At 41.4% G+C, this 20457-nt stretch overlaps 2 protein-coding genes across 3 annotated transcripts in view; one reads left to right on the top strand and one right to left on the bottom strand.

Moving 5' to 3' along the window:
- Window positions 1–32: 32 nt before the first annotated feature.
- Window positions 33–6843, bottom strand: LOC111589171 (uncharacterized). 2 transcript variants are annotated; one of them, XM_055007642.1, is made up of 7 exons: window positions 6710–6826; window positions 5561–5632; window positions 2255–4839; window positions 1760–1903; window positions 1424–1588; window positions 1006–1172; window positions 33–926 (listed from the first exon to the last, which is right to left on the bottom strand). In XM_055007642.1, the coding sequence occupies exons 4-7, from the start codon at window positions 1858–1860 to the stop codon at window positions 499–501; spliced, it is 861 nt and encodes a 286-aa protein (XP_054863617.1). In that variant the 5' UTR covers window positions 1861–1903; window positions 2255–4839; window positions 5561–5632; window positions 6710–6826; the 3' UTR covers window positions 33–498. The 2 variants fall into 2 exon arrangements, with proteins under 2 accessions (XP_054863617.1, XP_054863618.1); XM_055007643.1 differs by lacking the exon at window positions 5561–5632 and having other exon boundaries at window positions 4771–4839; window positions 6710–6843.
- A 206-nt stretch (window positions 6844–7049) lies between these two features.
- The window catches only part of LOC111589166 (collagen alpha-1(XXV) chain), a 181943-nt gene continuing 168535 nt past the window's right edge, over window positions 7050–20457 (top strand). The window contains exons 1-2 of the mRNA XM_035943763.2: window positions 7050–7358; window positions 7471–7540. Of these exons, the coding sequence (XP_035799656.1) occupies window positions 7059–7358; window positions 7471–7540 (370 nt within the window). The 5' untranslated portion in view covers window positions 7050–7058. The remainder of the gene's footprint in view (window positions 7359–7470; window positions 7541–20457) is intronic.

The following is a 20457-nucleotide window of genomic DNA, read 5'->3' as shown; positions in this document are numbered from 1 at the left end:
AATCAGAGGAAGTCCACTTTTAGCTGGCTTTGATTTTGCTCATTATATAACAATCAAATGGGATGTGTCAGTCAGATGCTCGTATAAAAATAGCTGCCATTACACATTATTACTGCTATTTATGGCTTCTTATTGATGCAAGGGTAGAAGCTACCCGAGGTAGTCTGTGGCAGCACCACATCTTGTTAGCCGCTTTTAGTTTCTTCTGGAAACTGGGCAGTGGTGGCTTCGAGGAGGCTCGACACAACTGCCACCTCCAGTCTTTCCAGTGTCCAGACAGCTGGACCAGAACATCCAGGTCACTTCGTTCTCAGTGCAGTGACTCGAACTCTGCAAAGACTCCATTCTCTTGGGAAACGGAAGTTTGTTTGTGGCGTCACAGTTGGAATTAGAGCCTGCAGTGTTGTTTAGTTTGGGACATCTGCTCGAAGGTTTTTTCGTGACCTGTGGTGCACTCCAAGCTCTACAGTCCTCCTTCATGGTATTCCCACGGACGGGTTATGCACTGTTCATGCTGGTTTGCACAGACGGCAGAATTGGCTTTGTGCTGTGGGACTTGTGTGTCATTTGGACAAACCAGTGATGTTCTGGTTGACCGGGCTCTTTGGGTTGGCCGTAGAACTTGGTTTCAAGGGACCAGGATTGGAATTTGTCAAAGAAGTCACTGGATTTGTCAAGACGTTCTTTGTTTATGTGTGAAGCCGCCTTTGGTTGGAAGGATGCTGCTCTCGGCTCCGGTGGCTCAACTTGGCTGGGTCTGGGCTGCACAGGGTGGGAGACATCCTGTGGGACGCCAGTAGAGTTGGCTGTGGATCTTCTCTCTTGCTCATGAGGATAATCCAAGGCAACTATTCCATGCTTTATGTTGAAGTTGTCTTTCAGCCGATGTGGCTTCAGCTTGCTCACCACCCAAGGTTGGAAATCACCTGAAAACCAATGGATTGTAAATATTTGCTGTGCCATATTTGATGACTGCATGACAAGTTTGATTCTCAGGTTGCTTACTTTGATACACAGTTACAAAGTCCTGCTTGGGTGGCATCTGGGGGGCCATGGTACAAACAGGAGGGCGTGTGACGCTGCTGGCCCTCTTTCTGTAGTCTTTGAGAGGCTGTGGAGGCTGTGGGGCCTGTGGTGGGATTTTACGGCAGTTTTGGTCAACGAAGCAGGATCTGAAACACACATTTATGATGTGAAATCGATTATTTTTGCTTGCGTTGCGCCGAGTTAGCTCACACATCCAGTATTGTAGGTCATACAGTATCTAGTTTGATTGCCTTTTGAAAGAAAGACTGAAAACATACCTTCCATTTCCCTGTATACTACGATTCAAACTTTCAAAATAAAAGCAATGTGCGGTTCTTTTCCTACATTTTCCTGAACAACATCTACTAGTTGTTGCATCCTGATGACAATGAAATACCTTAAGGTGCGGATATCTGCACTCGTGCCCTTCAGCGAATGGTAGGGCTCCTTCATCCCTGAGGTGGTGATGATAGTTTTGTACCGCTGGGGAGGGAGGAACTTCTCCTGGTACTCTGTGGTCATGGGGGACCATGCTAGGGGTCCCACAGGTCCGTTGAGTGTACTGGACATAAAGGTGAGTTAATATAGTCAAAAACAGTAGGGTTGACACACAAAGGCAAAATAGAATCAGATGAAAAAATGAGCTACAGTTCTGAAAATAGTTCAGAGCAGCGCAGCCGGGTTAGCTGTGGCTGTACATAAAGAAGACAGGTAGATAAATGGATCAGCTCACCCCATGGTTGTATTCTGCTGGTTGTTTGCAGGCCTGCGTCGTGTATCTTGCTGCCTCGTCTTTCTAGAGCGCGTATTTGCGCCTGGTGCGCTCCTCTGCATCGGTAGTTTTGTCAGCCTGCTCTTCTACTCTCAAGCAGTAGCCCTGAAACATATGAATTATTGACCGCAGGAACATGGGATGCGTGTGGCACGTTTAAAAATAAACGGATGCAGGCCGGTTGTCAAGGCTTTGGGCGCTGCGATGATGCGTGTGAAACCACAATTCCAAACCGAATAGGGGAGATTCCAGCCGTTGCTGCATAAAAGAAGTGGACCAGAAAAGAGATTAATTCTGCTTGTTTTCTTTGCAAAGGTGCATTTGGGTCGTGATATTTGCAACGTGACTCAGATGCAGGACTCCATCTGTCACTTTATTTTAGTCCCCAAAGAGTGACAGGAGGATAAAAAGCTTGTAAATGGGCACAAACAGCCACAACCTAAAACACTTACTGACCTTGTGACCTCTCACTGGGTTTTCACATCTAGTCCTGAGTCCAGATGTGAAATTATGGTTGGAGTGCAAGATCATCGCAGCTTTTACCTTGTTTGTCCACTAGATGGCGCCCTCATCCTAAAAAAACATCATTTCATATTAATTTAGAATTCTAATAAATAATCTAATAAAGACTAGGCAGCTTTATTATGAAAAAAAAAAGAGTTTGAATCTGGTGTCAAATTAGAATATGACTTGAATAAAGCCAAATACTTTACAGGTGACCAAGCAGTACATTTTTAAGTAATGTAAACAATGTGAAATGTCCGAGAAGATAATACAAAATAAAAACAGATATGACGGAACAGATCAATAAGCCACAGCCACAAACATTCCCACAACTTAAGAAAGAAAAATGCATACGGATCAGTATATAATAATGGAAAAAGTGGTAGCAGAGAATCTCATTGTGTTTTTAGAAAAATTTAATGTTCTTGACAGATTTCAGTCGGGTTTCCACAGAAATCATTCTACTGAAACGGCCTTGATCAGAGTCTCCAGTGACATTATGATGGCAGCTGACTGGTGACTACACAGTTCTGGTTTTATTGAACCTGTCATCTGCTTTTGACACTGTTGATCATAACATAATGATAAATAGACTTGAACAGGTAGGGTTGTCTGGTTCTGTCATAAAATGGTTTACATCTTACCTCTGACAGAAGCTTTAGTGTCCTTGCTAATCAGATTCTCTCTGAAACGGCACACCTGACATGTGGGGTACCACAGGGCTCGGTTTTAGGACCAATTTTGTTTTTATTGTATATTCTCCCTCTTGGGAAGTTAATTGGTCAGTTTAAGGATATTTCTTACCATCTGTATGCAGATGACATCCAGTTACACTGCTCCTTCAAGGATACTGAGTTGCACAAACTGTCTTCCTTAACCAGCTGTTTGACCAGCATAAATCAGTGGTTAACTGGAAATCTTCTTCAATTGAACTTGGATAAGACGGAGACACTAATTGTTGCCCCAGAAAATAGGATCCCCTTGATTAGGCATCACTTAGGCACCTTAGGCTCGTCCATCCAGTCTAGTCTTCGTAATCTGGGTGTTGTCTTTGACTCTGCCTTGTCTCTGGAGCAGCATACAAAACATTTAATTAGAAACTGCTTTTTCCAGCTAAGGAATATTTCTAAACTGAGAGCTCTGGTGTCTAAAGCGGAGCTTGAAATGATCATCCACGCCTTCATTTCTTCACGCTTAGATTACTGTAACAGCCTTTTTACTTGTTTGAGCCAGATAGAACTTCATCGCCTACAGGCTGTTCAGAACTCTGCTGCAAGGCTCTTAACCCGCACTAAAAAAAGGGATCACATCACCTCCGTTTTAAAAGAACTTCACTGGCTCCCAGTTCATTTTAGGATTCATTTTAAAATTTTAGTTATCACTTTTAGAGCTCTAAATGGACAAGCTCCAGCCTATATTTCTGATATTTTAAATTTCTACAACCCAAAACGTTCTCTGAGATCCTGTGGCCAAGGATTGCTGGTCATTCCCCATACCCGCTTTAAAACCAGAGGGGATCGAGCTGTTCGACTGGTGACAAAAGCTTCATCACTGAGTTAATCCACAGTTCATCTATGGTCAGTCGTGTCTTTAGAGGACAAAGATCAGTTACTGTGACCAGAACACAGACACTCCTTTGACCAGCGATTGTACAGAGCTCTAAAATACAGCTTTATCCAAATGACACTGATGTCAAGAGAAAAACAAGAACTAGCAGTTGGCATCTAAAAGCTCATTTCAGACAGTACAGGTTAGATAATCTAGATGTCTAACAACGTGATTCTGTCCCTCAGAATGTCTGTCAACTGGACAACATATTCCACCAACAGCAGCGACAACCTCAATGAATTTCTGTGTCACAGATAACTGAATTGTTGCTGACTTGTGGTTGTCATTCTGTTGTAGAGATGCCATATGTTGGAGCAAAAAATGCTGAACAGAATGGATTGCTTTTCACAAAATACTACATGCTGCTAGTATGTTTTTGTTCAGTCCACATTGGTAAAACATGTGCAGGTGTAAAAATAGAGATAAAAAAGCACAGTACAGGGTGGGCCGTAAGATTCCATACATAGGAAAATGTATAATGTACATTTTTTTATGTTTCCGATACCCTAGAAGATGCGTTGATGCTATCTTTGGGGGCACTTGAAGGCCATGGAGTATCAGGTGAAGATACGAGACATAAATCATCTCCAGGAACGTATCACCAACACCATTACAAGCAGAACTTCAACTGTGCTAATGCAAGTTCATCAGCAGTGGAAAACACGTATTAATATGTGTTTTCGAAACAATGGCAATCATATAGAGCACATTATATAAATAAAAACGGTTGTCCAACATAAAATGTTTATTTTTCCTGCGAATGGAAACTTATGGCCCACCCCGTATATTTATTAGACACGGCTCTTGAGAGAATACTGACTGTGGCTAGTTGTATTAAGCATTTTACCGTTCATATTTACCAGTTAAACCACTGCCACAGCATTGCACGACCAGGAACCTCCACAGGTTTTGACTTGCAGAAGAATTTCCTTAAAAAAAGATTAAATAATGATTAAATTAAGAAGAAAACTAAGTTAAACAAATGGATTTGATCAATTTACTACATCAGACTTATATGTAAGAGGATCATCTCAGTTGACTAACTTAATATCTATAAGTCATTCTTAACCAAACTGGATCACATTTATACACGTGCATTGAAATACAGCACAGACAGACCACAGGAACTTTTGTTCAGAATGAATGTAGGTTAGCATGCGGACATTCGAGATTTAATCTGCCAAGAGCAATGATAGATGTGTAATTTATTCCACTCTAACAGGTGCAGTGAAGCTAACAGGAGAGTGACTGAGACGCCAGTCAAGCAGTTTTTACCCGAAGAAGCCTAATCAGGTCACATAATGCAAATCACCTGTGTGCATTTACAGTGTCTGCAGGTATTTTGAAATCTCTGTGAATTTCCTCTAAGATGAAGCATCAATCCCTTGTTGTTACTGTCAACTCATGAAATCAGAGTTGGTTAGGTTAATTTTGTTGGATTTGTGCACCTTTCTTCATCAAAACATTTCAATTTATGAATGAACTCATGTACAACATGCTAGATTAGTTATGGAACATAAAAACAGAACTGCTGTTTAATTGATAAGTCAAGTCCACACTGATAACTCAGACATGTGCACACATCCTTCACTCTGAGTGGTTTGGAGTGAAAATGTATTAAAATGCAAAAAAAAAAAAAAAAAAAAAAACCTCAGAAGAGGATGTCAGGAGTTTGGGGAGGTTTATGGATATTTGAAGCTCTTCTCCATTAAGAATTTCTGACTGCAAATGAAAAAAAAATTCTCTGTTTGGGTTCACTCAGAACACATTTTAGGATCTGGAAATGGATGAAGCATGAGGAGAAATAGATGTGATGTTGATTTAAAAAAAACTTGCACTGAAATCCAGACAGAAATGAGTCAGGAAATAGAATTTTATCCAAAATACCAACACATGAGGTGATTTGTTTTTTGTTTGTTTGCTGTCTTTTCACTATGTCGTGTCCCCTTTTCCTCAGTTCTGACAGACTTAATGTTACAGCTGCTCATTGGATCCAGCTTAATATAAACTAACAGTGACACGGGGCCACTGGTGTGTTGCAGCAGCTCTTGTACAGATGGAAGCCAGATGGTGGAGCCAAAGCCCAGTAAATGCATTATATTGAGTTCAAACAAACTGCTTTAGAGTGGATTAGAGTTGATGCAAACTGCAAGAATTTTGGATTATGTTTTACCCTCTGCGTTTCAGGATTAAACAGCTGCAAAACTAAGACCCATTTTCTTCTTTTTCTCTTTGCTTTCGCTCATATCAGGGAAAAGTATCACTACAAAGGGTTGAATCTGTAATTAATGAACAACTAAAGTTACTAAAAATCCAACACATCTTTGTCTTTTCTGGTTTTTGACTCTTCATATGACAACTGTTGCTCACAAACTCTCCACGAGTTGTTTCCGCTTAGATTTTTGCTACCACTGTTTCAGTGAGTGTCTCTATCCATGGCACCTTACAAACACTATTTAAGACATTTGTGCGTTTTTACGCAGTGCCCAAAACCAACATGTCAACACTGCTGTGCACTGGGTACATAAATCATCTTTAAAAACAGCGCAATTCCATAAATTATCCATCATAAACATGTTTGCTATCTTGCAGCAAAGGCTAATTTTTAAAAGAAATGCAGCTTGAAATACTTAAAAGCGTCTTTACGCAGCGTCCCGTTGCTCAATACTGCAACTTCCTATCAAGTGATGGCACTTAAACTCGCCTGTGAGCGCGCAAAAGGAGCGGGTCAATAAATTATGTTAATGAGTCAGGACAGATTGGAGGCGTGTTGCTGCCTCAATGAGGAGGGAAGCATACCTGCGCTGTGGAAAAGCTCCGAGCGGTAATGCTGTCTCCACTTCATGCGCGCTGCCTCCTATTTCCCCAGCCTCTCTTTCGACTTTATTGTGCATATTAGCAGTTTCCTCTGCAGCGCCAGACTACTGTGCAACAAGTTTTGCAGGAGCCCCCGCACCGCGCCGCCAGACAGGTTGGAAGCGGAGACGCGCAGCGCTCGTCTATCCGCCGCTGTCACCATTCAGCCACTGTGCGCCGCGTCGCAGACGCACAAACACACGCGCACGCACCGACAGCTAGTGTGCCATTAAATATCGTGACTCCGCGCCAGATGCGGTTTGCTCCCAACAGCGCGTGTAGTTGTAGTTAAATGGAGATCGCGGAGGCAAGAGGAGCATCTAAGTGCGTGGAGGCAAAAATGGAGAAAGAAGTGGCGTCTCACAAGCGACAATATCGCCGCACGACAGCGCTGAACATAATCTCGTCTTTATGTTCAGTGGCGTCCATCGCGTTCTGCGTTCTTCTGAGCATTAACGCGGCTGATATCAAGCACCGAGTTGTGGATTTGGAGAGTGGCAAAGGCGAGCACACCTTCATCCAAGCCCCCGGCTACTCCATGGATGATTTGAATTCACTGGTTCAACAAAGAGTGGATGAGCTGCTCTCTCAGGTAAGATTTTATTTATTTTTTGCACTTGCTCTCTATGAGTTGAGTTGTTTTTTTGCGTAAAAGAACCGTGCGCAAATGAATGAAAAAATGCCATTCTTTTGACTGATTTCAGCGCACCTATGAGAATTTTGTCAAGATACGGACTGCCAGGCAAGCAGCACCTGAATGCAACTGTCCTCCAGGTAAAGGAAACTACTTTCCCAATGCGTTCTGGTTGTGTGTTTGCATGGAGAAGCCCGTTTGACTCCGAGCAGAGTTGGTGGGAGAATGAATGGGAGCTTTCTGGACAGGTTCAGACGTTGGATACCGATGACACATGACAGTTTGCCTGGACAGTGTTGATAGTATGTGGAGGTCCTGCATGTGAAGGATGCAGACAGCTGACCTGCGATTACACTAAACAGAAAGAAAAGCAGTCTATACATAGAGGTGCTGAGAGGTTGTTTGACTTGTGATGTTGCCTGCTCTGAAAAAAAAACAAAACAAAAAACTTGAAATTCACCTTTTTCACCAGTAGATGGAAACATTTATTCCCTCAGTGCGGGTCAGTAATCTGCTGCTTTTTGGGATGGAGTCAAGGTTGGGATAGTCAGCATTAGTGAGGGTGATTTTTTTGCTCAGGGATGTTAAAGGGACACGCTGTGGATGGCATTTTCCCTAATTGTGAAATGTTACCAGGCCTGTCATTGTTGTGGATTTACATTCAGAGAAAACAGTCAGTGCTGCTCCTAAATATGTAATCAACAGCTTCAGTTTCAATGCAGTGAGAAAGATGGACATTTTAACCAAGAAAAAGGATAATAAATTGTCACCACATGAGCCAAGATTCATTTCTAAATTGAAGCTCAGATGCTTGTGCGGTTAAATGAAATCAATGAGACCATTAACTTGTCTCCCTGGTATATATATATATATATATATATATATATATATATACATATATATATATATATATATATATATATATATATATGTATGTATATATATATGTATGTATGTATATGAACTCAAAGTTTTATCTTATAAGGAGATAAGAGACTTTTTTTTAGCTTTTGGAAAGATTCTACAGAGGATTCGACACCATATACATTTTAATGATGTTGAATTTTCCAGATAAACTTAAGGTATAGCTGCTCAAAGTGATGCATTATAAGTAGAGCCTGTGTGACGCTGGATTTCTGGGGAAATTCTGATCACCTCATATTGTGTGTGTATATATATTTGTATGTTAGAGTTAAAATGATGGGGTTATTGTTTATTAACTTTCCACCAATGTGTTTGATCGTAACGACACCGTTCGACTCCGCACCACTGTGATGTGTACTCTGCTACATGTGCTGCAGACTGTGGACAAACTATGCAGTCGGAGCTGCTCTGGTGGACAAACTATGGGATGATGCTGTTTCTAACTTACCCCAAGCATCTTTTTCTGTATTAGTCAGATATTGACTGATAATAGAAAAAATGGGCTCTAATTAAAACCCAATTGATCTTCTTAAAAAAAAAAAAAAAAAAGCCTAGTTGTAAAGCTGATGACAGGAGTATTTTTCTCAGCTCATAAAAATGTCGACATTTTGGAGATAAATGGCTTTAACAGACACGCAATGATGGGAATTTCTTAAGGATTCCACCAGACGAGCAGATCTGACATGTTCCTTTGCAGCCTTGCAAGCTTTTTTTCATATATATAAGTGAAATATTACTATGAACTCCTCGAGTAATGTCTTTACAAGGTCACCGACAATCATCCAGAATACCAAAAGGTTGTCAAACAGGATCCTCAGTTCCTCCAAATGTAGATTAAAAAGGTCCTTGATGTCAGACTGAAGTGTTCTGCATGGCCTTTGTACATGACTTGTCACTACACATCACTGTAGGAGCATTTCCATGTGTTCTAAATGAAGCACATGTGAAGCTCCTGGCAGGCTGCTGTCTGTCTGTGTAGCTGCACTGCTGAGCCACTAGGTAGACGACATGCTGCAAGAAGCTGACATGGTTTCGCAACTTTTTAAAAGTTTGATGAAGAGGGATCAGTCTGCATCACAGCCTCAGTCAGCTCCAGCTGGGAATGTTAAACAGTAAGTGTGAACATGGTGCAGGTGACCTTTCAGGAAAAGCCACAGTGCAGAGCAGCGGTTGGAAAATCCAGGTGCCAGCGAGCATCTGCATCCCAACCAGAGGGACCGCCGTGTTGTTGAACTCCGACCTTTTGGTTGGCAACGCTAAAAAATGCTGATTACATCTAATGCAATCAGTAAAAGAAGAAACGAGACTAATGGAAGCAGTAATCCTGACTGAATGGTCCGAATTCTTTAGTTTTCAAAAGTGGTTTATCAACTGCAAATGATTCATCTGCTGAGTGGGCCTGCCTGAATTAATGAGCCAGAAGTACTGGAAGTATTAACCATAATGAGGCTCTCACAATCATGCTCCTCTCTGTTCTTAATCCCTATCATATGTCTACTATTTATTCACTCCCACCACATTTCTGTAAAGGGCAGAAATAAAACAATGAAAACATTTCACATCAAATGAAGCGAGACGATGCTAAAACCAAGGCGGCACCAAGCTTGATCCTGGAAGCTGGCAAAGAGTCAGGCTCTCTGATCAATTTTTATGTTTTTATCCACTCGTTTTTGTTTTTTTTTTTTTTAAACTATGATTTCATCCAAAACACATATATCATCAGTATACTTTGAAGAATTGTGTTTTAATTCTGTAATGTTCATTCGACCAGCAGCATACTCCGTTGGTGCTCTGCTGAGTGGGCTTTTTCCAACCAAATAACTTTATACTTGACAAATGCTGAATGGGTTCATTCACTATCTATCCTCTGCTCTGTCTAGGAGACAGCCTGTGGCTCAGATGTGGCTTTTTTCTTCTTTGACGGGAGGCTGTGCTGTGCTTTTCACAGTCTTCACTTTATTGCTGTCAAATAAGATGGAGTGGTTACATTGACGGTGCAACGGTCCATAGCTTGGGGATATTTTATAGGTTGCTTCTGAATCAGAGGAAGTTTTTTCCCCATCTTTATCAGAGAGTTGGCTGTGTTTTATTCATGTTAATGTAATTCTTGGTTAAAGAGAAGTAGAAGTTTTTGCTGCTGCCATTTGTCATCACAGCAGTGTGTGCTATTGCTGTCATTTAGCTCTCAGTCATTAGCTTCAAAAGGACTGAAAACACTTTGACACTCACTGATAACTTTGTTCATAACTTGAGATTGTTTTCAGCTGAGTGATGTAGCGTCAGTCAGTCGGTCCACTGCTGTGACATTTATGGCACCCAGGGGTTGAATATTTTTGCGATCCCTTCCTTTTTCTCTGGTACTGTCAGCATTTTAACACTTTTTTTTTTGGGGTCAAATGTCTCAAAAACCGTTGCATAAAATTTGGTACAGACATTCGTGGTTCCCAGATGATGAATCCTAACGAGTTTGGACATCCCCTTGTGCAACTCATGAGGTTAAGATTTGTGAGTGAACAAAACATCTGAGCAACTTTAGCTTATGACAAAATACTTGCTAAACTTAAAGGCCTCATTTTGTGCCCCTTTTCAACAAATTAATCTATTGTGTCCCCACAGTGTGTCTTTTGAGTTTTTCAGCTCAAAAATACTGCAAATGCACTTTATTTTACTGTCAGCGGAACTGCTAATTATAGAGCTGTTCTAAATGAACTATTTTGCTCTGAAAAAAAAAACAAGCTGCTGCTGTCTCTGCCCCCTTCAGGAAGAATACGCTCTCTGCTGGGCGACTATTGGTCCACCTTCACCTAAATCTAACTTGTCCAAACAGGGACAAGGTATTGACAAGAAGAAGAATGTGCGCATTGATTTTGATGCTTTTTTTCTCCTGCTGTCAGACATACTTTGTTGAATCCAACATGAGCTAACAATGCTAAATTATTGAAGTGTTCCACAGCACATGTTGAATCCTAATCAGTTTTACTGAGCGGCACACTGTCTGGTATTTACAGCATACATTTGTTGGAACCAGAGTTGGGTTTTGAGAAATGAGCAAACCTGTCATACAGACATAGTGTGAAAACAACTGAAGTCACACCAACCCACTGGTCCACACCGTGAAGTGAGTCTCCTCCTAATAATTGTTTCAGCATTGGCAGGCCGTTTTCTTTTTCATTTTTTTGTGTACCCTCTCCTCCCCTGGGATCTGCATTCCAAGCAGGGCCTGTTGTTTAATGGGACTATAATAAAATGTTCAGTCAGCAAGCACTGGTGCTTTGCTCTTTCCCTGTTTACTCACCCATACGCCTAAACCCGCCTCCCTCCCATGCCTCCCTTTTTCCCCCCACTCTGCAGCATTTCTTGAAGTTGACGCTTCAGAAAGCCTGGCAGCTAAACGCTGGCCAAAGTACTCTTGAGAAAACAGCATCGTGCGACTTGTTCTGTGTGGTACATTTTTTCTTCCCACTAAACACCCAGTGCTGGTTGTCAAGTGCAAAAGGGGGCAGCGGGGGGTCAAATCAGCTGGATGTAATGTCTTCAGATTTCAAAACACAATCATAAGCAGATGCAGCAAATTTTTTGGGCTTGCTTGTCAACTGTGGACTTGATTTGACTTCACCAAAACTCCACACACACATTTATACAAGCCGAATGACTTCTTTTCAACCCCTTGTGGTCAAGCTGGGTTACAATCCCCCTTTCCGCCTCACAAAGTGTGTAATCCCAGCGGCCTGATACAGTTACAGTTGTGCCAATCCCCTCAGATATCCTCACCTCAGTAGGCAACTGGTAATTAATCACTGACAGCTTTTGAATTAAGCCTTCTGTGTGGTTTGGTGCTGGGAGGTGCCTTAATAGCCATGTAATTACTGAGTGCTAGGTAAAGCTAAGCAGACTTCCAGGTAGCCACTGTGGCCAGCTGCTTCTGGTTAGGTGGGTCGGACTGGGCTGTATTTGTGACCAAGTGAGACCGGAGAGAGGCGATGGGGAAATTATGATCTTAATTGCTGCTCAATTGCTGATATCTACATGTAAATAATGAGCGTAATGCATTCCACATCTTGCCTGGGTCGTTTTATGCATGAAAAGCCTGACTCATTCACATCAGATTTTACATCACTCCCAATAAATTATCATGACGTGATTTATCATGACGAATCGCAAGAAGTGGTACATTTGCCCTAATTTTCAATTCTCACACGACGCTGATTATAAAGGGCAAGATGCTGAAAATAGCACAGATGTTCTCTTTGTACCTTTGACACAGCAGTTTTTATGGGAGATGGTGCAGCATGCCAGCTGAAAGCTCTGGAAATGACTGTGGGGTATGAAAGAGTGGCACACTTTTCTCTCGTTACTATACATTAACCTGAGGGGACACTCTGAATGGAAAGCAGATGACATGGACTTTTCTATGAGTGATGTCACAACAGCACTCTGCTGGAGAGTGAAGCACCTCAGGCTAGGAGAACGAGGCCAAAAGAATGGAGGAGAATCGAAATGCTCGTGTCTAATGTTCATCTCGTGTCCTTGAACATTTCCTGGCGGTGATCCTCGGTCATCATTTTGTGCGGAATAAAGCAGGAAGCTTGGAGATCCTGTCTTGGCTGCTTGCACTGTTACTATTTGGAGTTAAATGTCGGGGTTTCCATCGCCACAACTTAACAGCACACCCCACCATTGAATAAAAGAATTGTCTTGTGGAGCCCCTTTGCTCTAAAAATAGGCTGCATTTGCAAGAGAAGTTGTGTTTTCTGCATAATCAAAGGATAAAGTTGGACAGTGAGATTTAAAGTGTTAAAGGTGGAGCGTAAATATTCCAGTGCAGTTTTGTGCCTTTTAGTTGAGACTTTAGTGAGCTCTCAGTCAATGGATGTTCCTAAAGTTGTTGAATTACAGTTTCTAATAGATGTGCTACATTCAAAGAAGGAATGTTAATGATTATAAGTTCATCAATTCATTGCCGTCAATAACTTACACAGTTAAAAATATGTTAACAGACAAAGGACATGTAGGTCAAAAAATCTGTTGTACTACCTGATAACGCCACCAAGTGGAGCCTCAAACTATAGCAATTGAGTAGGTGATTGCTTGGACTATGAGCAGTTCCTTGATGGTAAGCAGAGAGCAGGGTTTGTTAGGGTTTTAGCTAGCCACAGGCCACCATGACAAAGTCGTCTGTAGAGGTTAATGACTTACATTCTGAAGAAGAGCCTCCTAGGAGAACAGCATTTTTGCTACAAAATTCTGTCTGTGGTGAAAGAAAAGCTTTGTGCCTATGGAAAAAATGCCTGTTATACTTTGTTCATGTTAATGATTAATCAACTGATGCCAGTTATCAGTTAAGAAAATTTCTTAAAATTTGCACCCGTAGTTTAAACATTTCTTCATTCTCTATGTATCCACTATGGCATGATGTTTGAGGAACAGCACAGTATTTTCTACATTATGTGCTCTTCCATCCTGCACTGAAGCACATTTTTTTGTTTTTAGGTATTGAGGAAAAGCGTTAAGAAACATAATTGTGGCAAATATCTTGGTGCCTGTATATTCAAGGGACACCTTGGTGGTCAACAAAACCTCCCTTTTCACTGCCCTGTAACCTCCAGTGGGAAATCGCTGCTGTTGGTCCCCACTGATGCTCCTTTTTCGAGGATCCAGCAGGCCTCTATCAGAGCAGGGTGGCAAATCGCCCACAAAAGACGACTCACAAGCTCTTTGCCTCATACTGCTGAGTGCCCTCCCAGATGTCCTCCTTCTGAGGACTACTGAAGTCTCCTTTGTGATGGCTTAACTTCACCTCCCTTCATGAGCCCACATACTCATCCCTGACCCACAAGTATTCAAAGACTTAAATAGAGGGGACCTTTTCTGGTGTCCCCCCCCCCCCCCCCCCCCCCCCCCCAAGAACAGCTCAGCTACTGTTCAATATGGTGATTTTTTTCTGTGACATCGCAGTGACCTTAAAACCACTGCTATGTCACAGAAAAATCAGCCTGTTGCATTTAAGGTCCTGGAAAACATTAGATAGTCAGTAATTCCTATTTGTGAAGCATTACTGGTATAATGCTAGCATAATGCCAATCTGCAGTGTACATGCGCTGTGATTTATAATGGAATTCAGCCCCCACTGTCTCCATGAAACAATTCTTTTTCAGTGCAGGAACGACTTTCCAGTGTCTGTCATCAATTTCAAATCAGCAAAGCAGGGCGATGCCAGCGTTCGCCGGTGTCATGGAAATTCTGGGCTCCAGACAAGCAAGGAAAACTAGGAACCCCTGAGGCGCTCCCCACATGCTCTCCCACCCTGCCGCCTGTGGCTTCGTGCCCCAGGCCTCTCAGCCCTCGCAGGCGTGGAGGATGGAGGGTGAGGGGCACAGATGCTGCTGCTCTGTATTCCATCAGCCTAATAGGAACAGGCACTACAAATAAAAAAGGCTGGTGTGCAAGAAAAAGCATTGGGACGTGCCACGGCAGGAAGCTATAATTTTGCCAACGTGTGCCTGACATGCAAGCTTTCGTTAATATGGCTTTGCCATCATTCCTGGGCATCTCTGAAAACAATGCATAGATGGTGTTTGCCAAGTCTGTTCATTTTATTCGCATATATGCATTAGTTACTGTAAGTCTGCAGACTGAGGGCAGCATTGGTGTTGCACTTTTTGTGTAAAGTTCAGTTCTTAAGCCGCAGTATTTCACACACTGACCCCAAAGGATTTATCATTTTACTTCTAAGCCTATATGGGACTTTGTGAATGTTCAAGATCATCCTATTTGACTTTTCCTTTTGCATTGCATCAACCTGCCTCAAGTATCTCAAAGTACCACAACAGTATTGAATTGGTACAAATCCCCAAATTATTAACTGCTGAAAGAGGCAAAGCATCATAAATTTACATGATACATTTGAATTTATATGTTTATTAGCTTATTGGGACATAATCCTTCACAATGTACACCACCAATACTCACTTTACAACTGAAAATTATGTAGCAGTTGCCCAATTTATGGCAAAAGGATGATAGCACCTGTGCCCCACACAATATTTCAGGACTTTGAGCTGCTGAATTAATGAATGAATTGGGCCCAGGTATCTGCTCTGGCTTCTGCTGATTGCATATGCTAGTGAAAAACACGACACGCTCCTCACTAGAGACAGTGTTCAGTCACGAAAACTGAAAACATCATCATGTTTGGTGTTTCTTAAACTGGACATGTGTGTATCAGGGCTTTGAGACTGTTTCGACACCAACATCTTTTAGCTTTTTATGGCTTTTCGTATTCGATAAATCTTGCAAGGGGAGGCTGAAATAATAATGGGGTAAAAAATGAAGCAGAAAGCTCTCATACGCTGTCCCAAAAAAATCAGACTACCCTATCTTCAACGAGGTGCTTCAAATCAGTTCTGTACAGTCCCAAATCATAATTCCATCTTGGACATTAATTAAAGCTGGACTATATAAATGAGCATCTGTTACATTGAAGTCGTTGGTTTTCTCTGCATTTTGCAGTTTACTGGACTTTAAATCTGGTTTCTGTGGTGACATTCTGACATTGGCTCCCCAGTAGTGATGCATTTTACGTCCACATGCAATGATTGGTTTTGCCAAAGCTGAAGAACTGATAAACCATAGCAACGGAGATGGAGGCTACAGGAACTTGGTGGAATTTGCGACAGAAAACTTAGAAAGCATCCTTAAAATTTTTCTAATGCTTCCTGATAAAAAGGAAACTGAAATATCACAGTCTAAAAAAGAAAATGATCTTTGGTAAGGAATGCATCAAAAGCATGCATGAACAATATTTGTGTAATTATTTCCACTGCCAGAAGGGGGTGACAAAAGTTTGACACTGCAGGTTCAAAATAGCATTAAAAAACATTGTTTGATTGCATTTTGTTTCAAGATTTCAGACCAAAGATGATTTTAAAAAACACTCTCTAAATAATGTAATGTGGTTTTCTATTTATTCTAAATGTCTAATTACATATTTAGAATTTCCTAAAATGACATCTACCCTTCATTCCCAGTTGATAAATCCAGAAACTCTCTAAGTATGGAAAACATTTTCTTCTATCTGTAGGTATAAGATGTTTCCTGTATCACTGAAGGACTGGAATGCAGGCTTCGTGTTTCCACATCACACTCGTATATGTTACTTACTGAACCATGGTTGACTTCCAAACAAGCTGAGATGTTGCAAATCCTGCTTGCAGGTACTTCTACTTTCACAGCCTAAATGTCCTGCAGGCTGCATGATTCTGTACAATGAAGCTCAAACCTTAAAGAGAAGTAACAATGACAAAACATATATTTTTTTAGGGGCGGCACGTTAATTTCCAGGGTTTAACATTTGATATATGAGTCTACTTGATGGTAATCATTTCAGAATAATCATCTACTTAAGTACCTTTTGGAATGCCCTCTTTTCAGCTTTAAAACCATGTACTCTCAGCAAAAACAAGCAAGCAGTCCCTCAAACTGTCCAAAGACAGCAGGGATTTGGATGATTTCTTTAAAATGGAAAAAGTGATGGAAGCTAGCAGGGTTTGCCCAGCGGCTGGCCAGATGATGTATGCTTCTAGACTCCCTTGGGGTGCCACCAACATGTTGGACTCAAAGAAAACCAAGCAGTCCAAAGTGTTGGATCAGACCATTTGTCTTTCGACACCACTAGATTTCCAGCATGTTTGTCAGTGAAAGAGCCCCACTTGTTGTTTTTTTTCTCCTCCTTTCACTGTCCTCTTCCATGTTCAGTTCAGGATACAAGAATGTCCTGCTTGAGAGCTCGTTGGCGTGTTCGATGCCCCCCTAGTCACCAACGCTCACCGGGGGACTCGCATATTGCCAGGCGGCTCTTCCCTCTCAAAGCTGTGCTAAATGTGACATGAAATATGAGTCCTGCTGTAGATCTGAGAAGGTAATAAACAAGCAGAGCAAATATTTGAGCCCATGTGCACTCACAAACACGCTGTCGCACATCTGTGGACACAACTAGATCACAAAATATGCACTCGCAAATATGTGGAGACAGCAGTACCACAGAAACCTGCAGCCATTCGTGACACCCTGTAAAAGTCCCTCTCTGTAGCATTTGGAACTTGGTCTATTTTTAGTGCCAAAAGTTTTTATGTTATTATGATGTGGTTAATTTTATTTTCTAAATGAAGAGAGGGCGAAATAAGTGGATTGAAGCCACTCACTCTCAATTTTCTTACCAAGCTGTGATGTTAAAAATGGTGTGGAATGTGGTTTTCTAATTAAGGCTCATGTAATATTTTTCCTCAATATTTATGAATACTTTTCCCCCTTTAGCCAGCAATTAATCTAAAACATGCAATGAAATAATTTGGCCCCAATCATACGGCACCACAGGTGGCAATTTGCCAGATTTAACATACCTGGGAATGTGCATGCATCTACTGCATCACTGTCAGCAGAGATGAATTGATATGCAGCGAGTTGCCTCATGGTCTGGTCATAGCTCAGACTGTTGCTTTGAGGGGCCCCTCCTCTTGTATCTGATGCAGAAGAGGGTAGAAACAGCTGTGTAAAGCCACAGTTAAGGCCTGGAAAACCCAGCGGTGAGACAGACAACCCTGTGCACTTTAATTTAATTGGCTGGTCATATGATCCGGTCCAAGCAGGCTAGACGGATGGTTAAATTGTGACTTTCGACAGCTTGATAAACTGCATTGATGCTGTGTATGGCAGGCTGAAAATAGGTTCGTCTGAGTTCTTGTCTTAGATGGAGGTATTAGTTTGGGAGACGGTGGTATGAATATAAGGGCTGCACTCGTCTGCATACGTTATTGTTGTTCTTTGTCGGACCAGTTATGGATTTAAATTTACGGACTTTGAAAAGTGACTATAAGCAGCTCGGTACTTTAACGCTTTAGGGATCCATGTCTTATGTTTTAGCTTTTCAAATGCAACAGCAAAATTGTATTTGTCTCTAACTCGCTAGATCATCACTTAAGCCTTTATTATACTCCCTTGCCATGTACATATTTGTTGAACATTTTAGTCTGCTTGTAGTCAACTGGTAGGACTCCGTTCTATGTATGTGCACTAAGTGTTATATACATATTTCCTACATGAACACTACTGCTAAGCCTGCAAACTTGCTTCTACCATAGTCATCTTGTGAATCCAGATGTTAGCCTGCACTTGAAGGGGTCCATATGGGCTCTGTGGAACTTGGGGAACCTTAAGTTGGAAGCAATGAACATATACCTCCAAACACCCATGGATGCATAGATCTTATACTACTTTTCTCATGCCTAGGAGTCTGCTTGGACGACTCCATTGCATACATGCACAGTTGGTTGTATTTATGTATTCTGCGCATATGTACTACTGTCAAGCACGCACATTATTGCCCTTGTTGACAGTCACTGCAGCGATGACATCGGTCCTATACTTTCTGAGGGTCCATGTAATGTAAATTTCATAATTTCCCCAAGCCCTTGCCAGTGGACCTACCTGTTAACGTCCATGTGCAACCCAATTTTGCATCTGCATGGCAACCACGCTACCTTCCTTTGCAGTAGCATGCATGTATACAATACATACACAACCTACTGGGCATGTAGGGAACCAAATCCTCCAGGCAGACACCGGTTGACTGTAAATGTAGAATAACAAAAGTATCATGATACTGATTCATGACGTCTGCAGCTGTCCCCATAAATGTCTGCAGGGGAGTATACTGAAGACTTAACATTGGTCTTAGAGGACATTAGGCAACTAGCAGAGGATATGATTAGCAAACTACATTATTATGTTGTATTATTAACCAATTCAAGATAGTAAATATCTGAAAATACCGGTAATAAAGTTTACATCCCTTCACTAGGAGCTACATTTTGGTATATCAAGACTTTTGAGGTTATTTTTCACTATTCTAAAAAGGATAGTGTTGGCCTGCTTTAACATACACTGCACATATTAGCATACCATACCATGCTATATATGCAATATGGGAGGCGTCATTTACACCGGATATGATCCACTATCACTTTTGAAAGGCATAGTTTGAAAAATGCTCAGACAATAGTTTGAACATAGAAAAGTTAAATGAGAAAGCTTTCAGAAAGGTTTATTTGCACAGAAAGAAAGCATGCGATGCAATGTAAATACAGTAGAAACAAATGTGCATTGTCCACACAGTAATTGTCCTGAAACGTGGATGGAACATGGAGCTCAGATGGACCAGCTCCGGCTCCTCGGAGGCTTTTTGTAAATGAAAGAAACCAGTGCACTCCCTGCTCCAGTTTGGGGCCAAAAAGCTTAACAATGCTCTCACACAATGACATTTAAATCTTATGCAGAGAATGAGTCTGGATTCATGAACTCTTGACAACTTGGCTTCTCAAATGTGAAAAAGTATGCAGAATTGAATCGAGGCAGTTTAGTTTCATGTTAAGTAACATGAAAAGTAGATTTATTATCTATTTTGTCATATTTCATGGCTGTGATGGTGAATATTGTTTTCACTGTGACGTTGGCGTTGCAGCTGTGGATTTGATACATATAGATAAGTTAGTTTTTTAGCAGACATTGTTTTATGTTATCTTGAGGAGCGTTTTCTATGCTTTTTGACCGTACCGTTATGCAGTTTTCCCCCGCCATTATCTACACAAACCTCACCCAATTTTTGTCAAAAATTGCACATGTTAAAGATCACCTGACCCCTATGTCTGCATCATTTTCCAACACAAGCTGATGCCTTTATGCAGGCCAAAAAGGGAAATTTGGCATCCATAGCAGCAGCCACGTTCGGTCAGGCTTGGCGAAGGGTTAGTTAAACCAGTGCGATCTCAATGCTGACATGTATTAAACTCGGCAACTATACAAACCATAAAGAATTGAAATGCTTGTGCAGATATAAAGGTAAGGGTGTGGTATTTTCTCTGTTCCACTGTAGCAGATTATCTCGACTGAAAATGCCATTCATCTGGATTCAAGCTGTTCACTGTGAGGTTGATGGGCTTTTCGAGTGCATTCATGCAGTAGTGTTTGTTAGGTTTTAATGAATCGGCCCCACTGAGCAGAAATATTATGAGGTTGTAAATCAGAATACCTCATGCATATTTGATACATTCCCCTTGTAAACATAAAAGCATAATATTCA

This window comes from Amphiprion ocellaris, chromosome 23 (assembly GCF_022539595.1).
Source record: "Amphiprion ocellaris isolate individual 3 ecotype Okinawa chromosome 23, ASM2253959v1, whole genome shotgun sequence".
NCBI classification, from domain to species: Eukaryota; Metazoa; Chordata; class Actinopteri; family Pomacentridae; genus Amphiprion; species Amphiprion ocellaris.
The sequence above is the reverse complement of the archived record's forward strand: the minus strand, read 5'-3'. Positions and strand labels throughout refer to the sequence as shown.

What these genes read in the sequence shown, in the direction of transcription:
- LOC111589171 (XM_055007643.1), bottom strand. Translation starts at nt 1,860, where the DNA reads ATGCAGAGGAGCGCACCAGGCGCAAATACGCGCTCTAGAAAGACGAGG. An exon ending in CAGCAGAATACAACCATGGG is followed by an intron (nt 1,589 to 1,759) that starts GTGAGCTGATCC and finishes CTTTATGTCCAG; the next exon opens with TACACTCAACGGACCTGTGG. An exon ending in GCAGATATCCGCACCTTAAG is followed by an intron (nt 1,173 to 1,423) that starts GTATTTCATTGT and finishes TGTGTGTTTCAG; the next exon opens with ATCCTGCTTCGTTGACCAAA.